The 10,107-nt window shown below is 28.8% G+C and overlaps 1 protein-coding gene across 2 annotated transcripts in view; it reads right to left on the bottom strand.

The window, feature by feature from the left end:
* LOC108752116 overlaps positions 1–3,127 on the bottom strand; it is a 59,314-nt gene extending 56,187 nt beyond the window's left edge. Inside the window, exons 1-3 of one of the 2 annotated variants that reach the window (XR_001939531.1) lie at positions 2,964–3,127; positions 2,552–2,763; positions 1,003–1,174 (exon numbers count right to left, since the gene is read on the bottom strand). Coding sequence is in view for 1 of the 2 variants with exons in the window: in XM_018492746.1 (XP_018348248.1) it covers positions 1,789–1,825; positions 2,552–2,763; positions 2,964–3,032 (318 nt within the window). In the remaining variant the exon portion in view is untranslated. Of the gene's footprint in view, positions 1–1,002; positions 1,175–1,775; positions 1,826–2,551; positions 2,764–2,963 lie in introns of those variants that run through there. The other variant, XM_018492746.1, reaches the window with a different exon arrangement.
* Positions 3,128–10,107: the final 6,980 nt, after the last annotated feature.

Genomic DNA, 10,107 nt, shown 5'->3' with positions numbered 1-10,107 from the left:
AAGTGTATACTTTGGCTATTACAAATTCATCTGATCTAAATTGTTAGAATACGAAAATAAAATGACGGGAAACGGTTTTTTCAAAAAATATTTGCTTCACAATAGAAACTATCACTTGCGTGTCTCTCTGCGGCGGCTCGTCGTCGTTTTTGGAACTTGAGACAGCCTGATAATAGTTACAATCGAAAATGACTCCACACGATAGAAAAAAGAGGAATTCGGTACATTCTAATGTTAATTCGGTCAAAAATTATGTAAATTGATTGTATTAAAAAACAATATATTGTTAAATGCGGACATCGATGCGAATAACGCATAAGAAGAAGCGAGATATTACACTTACTAACATTAAGAATAAGATTTTAATAACTAGATTTAAATAGTTTGAGTTTATTATTTTATTTTTATTTCTGTACTGAGGATGGTCAAATGGTGACCGAAACGTCTTCTATGTAAAATGTTTATTATTGAATTATAACTTTTTGACATCTCTAGCGTGGCTGTATGCTCCTTTTTACTTAACCTTCTAAACTAGTTTTACCTACAAACTAATCGGAAACATTTCGATTGTACTAAATCTTCTTCAAATATGAAAAATAAAAAAAAGAAATAATAAAATTTATGATAATAATTAAATCATAATAATAATTAAACATTGAAAAGGAAGATATAATATATTAAAACCATAAAGTCATATCACAGGCTGAACACAATAAATTTGACATTACAAATAAAATTGATAAATCTTTAATATTATCTTATTGTCAAGTGAGTTTAACTATTTCATCGTTGGATGGCGAGAAAAAGCAAAGTCCAAAGTTAAAATTCTATTATTAAGGTCATTCTCAAAAAATTAAATTTACAAAAATTCAAGTAAAAAATTAAATAAATATAAAAATCCTGGATACGCTATGTGATCAAGTATTGAAGACTTTATCTGCATAAATCCATCCAATAAGTTATCATATTAGGTATATCATAAACGTTATTAATGTTACATACCTATGTGTGTGCGCGTGCGTGCGCGCATACGTGCGTGCGTCAACAATAGCTGATACAGTTTTTTTAGGAATTTTTTGCACATAACTAGTAAATAAAATATAAACCAGTCTCCCCTATATAATTATTGTTATTCCATTTGCACAGGCTTTAGATCTTGTTTTATTAATAGAATCTAGAAAAAAAAACTTTATTAACTTTATTAAAAAGATTTCTGTTCTTTATTATTTGAGATGTAAATTATGTAAATTTTAACATGTTACAAAAGACTGATGCGCTTTTTATAATGTTTTAATGACATTTTTAATCTGTCTATAAAATATATACCGCATAGCTGATATAAAGAAGTGTATTTTAGTGAAATAATTTATTTAACAAAATAGAATATCCCCATCATTTATAACAATTTTTTATATTATATTTGGGAATTTTTAACAGATCATTCCCATAAATTTGTTATGAATTTATTATGTTAGCTATACAATTTATTTTTATAATAAATTTCATTGAAAAATTACAAAATTGTATGTACCTTCTTAAAGGCAACAGAAATCACCAATTGTGAAGATGCTATTAAAATACATTCCTTAATTCATAATCAGTTGAGCGCACTAGTTTTTTATGACATACTAAAATATGTATGGTTTTTATCTTAAATAATAGAGAAAAAAATCTTTTTTAAAAACGTTAATATAGTTTGCTTTTTAAATTCTGTTAATGAAACAAAATGTAAAGACTGAAAAAAAGTAAATAAAATGACAATCATTATATTTATGTGCTTGGTGCAAATTATTGTGTTTTAACTGCTTCTATGATAAATGTCAACCTAAAAGTTAATTATTGTTAGTTGCTGAAACAATTATTGCAAATTCTTCTATTTCAAATATTCATCAAGAAATATAATAAGTTTTTTAAATTCCTATTTTCTGTAGAGTATTAATGATGCTCAAAAATATTTTCTTAAGAATAATGGAATGGTGCATTCTATGATTTACTATAGAACAAATTTTAATGCATACTACACACCCAAAAAAGTTGATAAGTGATTATAGATTGCCGAGCTTTTCTTATAAAAAAAACATTATTAGTTTTTGTATAACCATATACTTATATGTTACTATAATTATAATTATTATCTACATTTATTACTGTTATACTATTAGTGATAATAATTACATATATAGTAACAAAAATGATTATGACCAAAAATTATTACAATTACAGTTATTATAAAAATGGTTGAAATTACCATAACAGTAATCGGAATTACTATTGTAATCATTTTTTGGACAATTACATTAAATGATTGTCCGAAAAAATATTTAACTATAATTTATAGTAATTGCAACTATTTTTGTGGAAACAAGAATAGAAAACAACTATATTTATACTTATTTTTGAATGGCCAATTATATACAGTTGTTAAAGCTATATATGTATTATTAATAACATTATAGTAGTAATAATTATAATTATAATAAAATGTAATTACATAGTTACAAATATAAAAAAATTTTTCAGTGTTCTGTAATTAGGCAATGTATGAACTTACTTCTCAATGTTATTTATGTTGTAGCGCGATGTTTCACTCTTGGGAGAATTTGTGGACAATATCATGAAAGTAAAGAGAAGTCCACAAATGACGAGAAATATGAAAAGATCAGCGGCGGAATGCTGCGATGTGACGGCGCGTATTTTTGAACTCGTGTTATCGAGATCTTCCTCCGCAGGAGCAAACCATGTAAATTCGCGGAAGACGAAGTCCTGTAACTCATAAAATTGTAATCGCAAGCCGGGTATATTACATGTATTAATATAATGTAACAAGAAATAAGGAGTTCGCATAACTCAATTGTTGTCGAAGCGATAACAAGTACATCATAACGTTAACATAAAAATATAATAATAGAGAGAAACATTACTGTCAGTTTCTTTCACAAACGGGTTAGGTGTAAAATACGTACTCGCAAAAATATTAAAATCTGCCAGACAATCAATTGGATCAGATAATACACATCGATCAGATTATCCATAATTGATTATCATTCACTGATCGTCTTCGGACCGATTTAAGAGTAATTTTCTGAAATATATGATTTTGTCGTGCTGTCGTGTTGTGTCATTTATGTCAAGAAAGAAGATCGTTTGATTTTTTAATTGAAAAGCTTGACAAAGGCATCGCGACATCGAATAATTGACAGTTATTTTCGTGCGTATACGAACTTTATGAATTGTATCCTTAATCTAATAACTAATTTTTCTAATAGTGATCAATTTAATCTGACGCATTCAGTGCACACTAGTGCATATTAAAGTTGTCGTTACACAAATTGATGTAAAGATGTAACTATAAATATAGAAATGGATTAAACTGCAAAATTCTTAATATATTTCATTGTTTGGTTAAAATATGTATTATATAATTCGGAACACTTGCATTTTACTTTTACACTCAGATTAATCAGTATACAACATGTCTTTAACATGTGCGCACTAGTGCATTCAATCGAATTCACTACAAGTTTGACATGATTAAACACAAAATATTACATGGAATATTAACACAAAACTTATTGTAAAAGTAAAACAAGAGCTACGAGCCAAGCTAGAGCTTAATGCTTAACTATAAAAACATAAATTTATTAAAACAAACATTTCAATTCTAATTGGATCATTTTCAATGTTATGATAAATAAAATTTTAAATTAACTATTCATTTAAATTACAACATGATAGTCTGTACAACGAGTCAATGTAAAATCTTGAAATAACTAAAAGAAATACGATAAAGCTATTGCGCGCGTTTGTGTTTCTGGTGTAATATTGATTGGATTACTGTATTAGTTCTATCTATATATAATTCTATATCTTTAATCTGTTTACATCTTGCGAATGAATATTTTGTTACCGTTATTATGCATAGCGCCTTCAAGTATATAAAACAGATGCAAAGAATGTGAATATTTTTTGTATGAGTTAATACAGATATTATATAATCGATATCAATCACAGAGATTAATTATTTCCACATAGTACACTTTATCCTAAGGATATCCCAAATTGTCTCATATTGACAAAGTAATCCCGTGAATCTTCCATCCAGGATATTCAAAGAAAATATTGTAAAATATCGTAGAATATCATAAGATATCCTATAATTATCTTAAGATATCCTACCACATTCAAATTCTTTCACTACATAACACAATTTTCTAAGAAATGTCCTAAGGATGCCTAAAATACAGAAAAGGTTTGCAGTTGGAAAGTGTCAGAACTAAAAGATTAGAAGTAAGGAATGTCATAGTTTGGACATAAACGTTATGACATACTGCGTACTAATTAAGATACTCGTATATCTTATATGAAACTTATAAAGATTATTATATTAAATATTACTAAGGCTGCATTTGAAAATATTATACAGGTGTACTTGTGTATCATTTTATTCTTGTTTAACGTTAGATGAATAACAAGGACAGAAGCATTCGAGTAACGTTTGTGAAACGCAGTCTAAGAATATATAAATTACAAAGACTTATATTTTTTTGACATATATTTTTTTAAATTAATCTTTTATTTTATTATGTAATAATGGGACAATAACATATTTTTCGCTTCCATAATATAATAACCTAAAATATTTTCCTTTTATTTTAGATAACGATTTCATATGTACTCACGCATATATACTTGTGATATCTCATTGAGTTTCTTAGATATTGTTTAAGACATGTGGGATCTCACACATGTGGACATATGTCCCTTGGATATCCATTGGATATCCGAGACCATCCACGGATATCATAATCCCAAAATGACGTCCGTTGAACATCTCTAAGATAACCCATAGCACTTCTAAAGATGTTCATAAAACATTTTAAGAATCGCCTTAGTGGTCAAGCTGGCTAAGATATTCTTCCCGGAAAGTTCCCGAGAAATCCCAGGTTTGAATCCTGGCTAAAGTAATATTTTTCACAATTAATTTCTTACTAAATATAAATAGAAGAGAGCATTCAGCCTCAACACTAGATGTCTTAAGCGAAAGTCATATATTTAAAATTATAATAAAGATGTCAAAAATAAAAACATAAAATTAAACAATAAACGCTAGTCAGAAAAAATTGTAAAACGATTTAATTCGCTTATGGTACGAGATAACAGAGTAATTTGACGAAACTTGAGGTTGAACATCACTTAATCGCTATTGATCATTACTTAATCGCTATTTATTTTGTATGTACTGATGATGGTCAAATCTTGACCAAAACATCTACGTTAATTTATTATAATTTTAAATATGATTTTCGCTTAAGACATCTAGTGTTGTGGTTAAATGCTCTCTTCTATTTATATTTTGTATTGGTAAACCACTTCGAAAAAATTTTAATAAACTTCTTACTTTGTTTCTTTCTTTCTTTCTAATTTAGGGGGGATTATTAGCGGTTCAAAATGATTGTGTTGAAACCGAATGTTGTCGGCTCGCAATTATATCTGGAATAAATTGATTTAATGAAAGCATATATAATGTATTACATGTAACATCCAAAATTTGACCGATCTTGACTTTCTTTATTGTATTTGATGTATTTACATATACGGTCGTGCTTAAAATTCTTAATATGATTTTAAGAATGTACAAATATTCTTAGAATATTTGTTCATATACGTTAATGTCGTGTACTATCTGGAAAAGTGTGCCGTGTGGATTTTGATTTTCTTAATTAATACCAAAATATCTATATAGCTGTTTATAATAATTTATGCATAAGTGTTAGTTAATAATATTATAATTTAACAAAAATGTAATAGAAACGTATGAAGCATGTTGCATCAACAAATTCCTCCTAACTTTTATAACTTTTAAATCAATTAAGTCAACTTACTCTTCAAAAACAAATCAATAATAATATAATATAACAGACTTACATATAAATGTATAAATCAAATATAAGAGACAGAATGGACGTACTATTAAAATCAAGTAAGATATCATTAGCCAATTATTATTCACATTAAATTAATTATATATATGTATGAAATTCAAATATTCCAACCTTACGTAGTCATTTTCAATAAAAAATACAATGTATATAATGTTCTTAATAATAAGATAACAATTATAGTAATAATTAAGGTAACGAGTTATTTTTTTGCTCCTGCGAATCAATAAATGAGTAATGTTAACAATTACCTTTAAAATGATTTCTAACCCGTTATCGCCATAATCAAAAATCATAACATCATTATTACTAAATTTTAATTATAGAAAAATAACGATAACATTAATGTGGTATTACAAGTAACTTCCATATCTGATTTGAACGATAATTTTCCGGATAACGTGATATTAATGACATGTGCAAAAGGCTCTAGAAATTATGATAATTTGGCAAATCTTAGCAATATCTTAGTGCATGCCTGCAGCCGAGTTTTGACCAATTTTACCTATCATCATCCCCATTCCTTTTGTTTCATAGCATTTAGAATTTAAATTGTGCGCGGAGACATAAAACACTTGAACTCAGGGATATAGCCGTAACAGGATACTAACATATAAGGCTGTAGGCAAGATTTCCTACAAAACATATTGCCTCACATTCACTATTTACAAATTTTTATTATTATTATAATTATAATTATAATTATAATGTTAGAAACTCAAAAGTAACACTTCAAAATAAAACACATATGTTAATTAAGTACAACACGTATGTTAATTAAGTTTGCATACTGAAAAGAATAACAAATCATTTTTCAAACAAATCATTTTTAATAAATAAATCATTAAAATAAAACAAGTGTGCGTGTGTGTGTGTGTGAGAGGGGGGGGGGTGCGTGCGTGCGTGTGCGTGCGTACGTGTGTGCATGCGTGCGTGGAAGCTTGTGTGTGTGTGTTTAAATTAGACGCCAATAAATTTTTACATCATCCTGGAGATATATTATTGATTCACACATATTTTATTTTATTGATTTTATTTATTAAAAAAGATTGTTTTGATATCTTTTTCAGTATGCAAACTTAATTAACATACGTATTCTATTTCAAAATTAAGGTTGACGATTGCGCCTGGATCTGTATATCCGGGGATTTGGATATCCGGATAGTGATATTATATTATTCGAGTTCTATATCCGAATATTGAAATATAATACTCTGCGGATCCGAATTCGGATATCCGAATCCATCTGGATCCAATATTTTGAATCCATTATATCATAAATCTCTCTCTCTCTCTCTCTCTCTCTCTCTCTCTCTCTCTCTTGCGTCTTCATTCTTTTACTCTACATATATACATATTCTATATAGAGAAAGACGTTGAGAGATCCGAAATCTGAATAATAAATGGTTTAATCATTAAACTTTAACGGATATCTAAACAGTTTGAAATAGATTCGGATCCGAAAGATCTTTAATCGGATATTTTATCTCAGATCTACTTCTATCTTCCCGCGGATATTCGGATACTCGGATCAACGGATAATTGTCAACCCTAACTTTGAGATATTTAAATTTTAAAATTCAATAATACTCAATTTTTCTTTAAACAATTACAAGTTTTTAGGATATTAAAGAGCCAATTGCAGAACTTATTGCGTAAATTATTTTATTCTGCTGGAAAAGTTTCTGCAATCTAGTACTTCCAGTGACGCCAACATTCTGCTACTATCATATCCATAAAATTAGATGTTTTTAATCTATAATTCAATTGACAGTTTGTACCCAAGCCAACTAGTTTCGTTTGCATAGTATTTTAAAAGAAGTTATTTTGTAAGAAAATGGAAATTTCGCGTGAAAATTTTCGGGCAATGATTTTTTACGATTACAAATATAATCTAACTCCGAAACAATGCATCGATCGACTTCATTTGGCTTTTGGGGATGAAGCATCATCCAATAGGACTGTTTATAATTGGTTTGCCAAATTCCAGCGTGGACGTACCTTTCTTAGTGATGCATTCCGTGGAGGTCGTTCATCCATGTCTGTTGTTGCCACTAATGTTGATGCTGTGCGTGAAATGATTGAGCGAGACCGGCATATAACATACCGCGAGATTCAGGCATCCTTAGGCATTGACATGAAAGCAATACATACAATTTTACATGATCACTTGAGAGTACGGAAACTTTGCAGTCGTTGGATCCCACACAATTTGACTGAAGCTCAAAAACAGGCTCGTGTTAAATGGAGCAAAGAAATGCTCAAGAAATTCAACCGAGGTCGGTCAAATTTGGTCCACAACATCGTTACTGGAGAAGAAACATGGATCTATTCGTATGAGTCCGAAAGTAAACAACAATCCACTGTTTGGGTATTTCAAAATGAACCGAAACCAACAAAAGTTGTTCGTTCACGCAGTACTGCCAAGCAAATGATTGCTTGTTACTTCGGTTATACCGGACGTGTGACAACCGTGGCTTTAGAGGATCGAAGGATTGTAAATACTGATTGGTATACAACAATTTGTTTGCCAGAAGTCATAAATGAATTGCGTTCAAGAACAAATCGAAATCGTCGCATCATCCTTCATCATGATAACGCCAGCTGTCACACAGTACATCAAACCGTTGATTTTTTTATCCAGTAATAATGTCGAATTGATGACTCATTGTCCGTATTCACCTGATTTATCACTAATAACTTCTTTTTGTTCCCAAACATTAAAAATAAGATGCGTGTTGAGCGATTTGAGTCGCCAGCTGTTGAAACATTTCGTACACTGATTTCTAAGGTTACAACCTTAGAGTGGAAAAAATGCTTCAAAAATTGGTTCGAGCGTATGCAAAAATGTATCGATCTTAAAGACGAATACTTTGAAAAATAATAAAGCCATTTACCGAATTTTACATGTTTTTTTTCATATTGTTTGCAGAAACTTTTCCAGCAGCCTATGTATATCCTATATGATGATAATTACATGAATTTGATATTCAAACCTATTTTGTTAAATTCAAAATTTTGATATGTTTCGGCTGCTTGATCGAACCCTCTGCAAAAATTCAATAAATTTAATTACAGATAAGACTTTATCTTTTAAAAATAGAACGCTTTTTGGTAAGCTGTTTCCAGAATAATTAAAGTTGCTCACAACGGTTGGAAGACTGTGTGGAGAATCTGGTTAAGCTGACAATGGAATTTGACAAAATAATTTTTTCTTTTCAAATAATTAGTAGAGTCAATTTATATTCTAGTAAAAATTTACCGATCGTGGACAGTTATCGGTCGAACATAACGGACGTGTATAATAAAAAGACTTAAAGTCAGTCAGTATAATAACCATATAAAATGTAATATAAAATAAATAATATAAATTAATGAAAATTAATAAAACTAAATTTATAATACTTACTTATAACAAAAGAATATAGATGTGACACAAGTTCAATAGCCAGATTATAATTGCTAAAATATAATATTTCAAATAACATAAAATAAAGTAAAACGTTTCCACCAGAAGATTCGGTCATTATTAATGTTGTCAAATATAAATAAATATAAGATTACATGCTAGCGGTTATATACGCAAGTTAGATAGTACGCAATTTGAAGTACAAAACAAATAATTAATATATTATAGTTACAAAAAATAAAATGATAGTAATTTGAGACCTACATATTCTTTCTATTATCATAAATGTCCATTGTGATTATTGAAAGAGAGATAGTACAATATGATTGGAATGCAAAAAGACTAACCGATTGCAATAGCCATCTCATTTACAATATCTTCATAAGAATCTTCACACAATTTACATTAGTGTGAAATCTATAAGTACGTTATAAATAATAAAGATGTAAAAAATTCTTATGAAAACTATATAAGTGTATAATGTGTGTGAAATTATCATATCAAAACAAGAACTACATCATGCTGAATAAAAGAAGTTAATAAAAACTACTTTCTATCTTTATCAATTATAAATGTCCAATTGCAATCTGATGGAAGTTATAGAATAAATGGAAACGTCTCCTTCTCTTATGTCTCTTAGTTTGTCAGTCATTTGTTAGTAAGCACTTTAAAGTATAACGTTGATACTGTTACGTCCAAACCCTTAAAATTAGGTTAAGAAGGGGAAATAGAGAGAGTGGCGAAGGACGGCTAGACTCA

The sequence above is a fragment of the Trachymyrmex septentrionalis genome, unplaced genomic scaffold (genome assembly GCF_001594115.1).
Source record: "Trachymyrmex septentrionalis isolate Tsep2-gDNA-1 unplaced genomic scaffold, Tsep1.0 scaffold54, whole genome shotgun sequence".
Lineage (NCBI taxonomy): Eukaryota > Metazoa > Arthropoda > Insecta > Hymenoptera > Formicidae > Trachymyrmex > Trachymyrmex septentrionalis.
The sequence above is the reverse complement of the archived record's forward strand: the minus strand, read 5'-3'. Positions and strand labels throughout refer to the sequence as shown.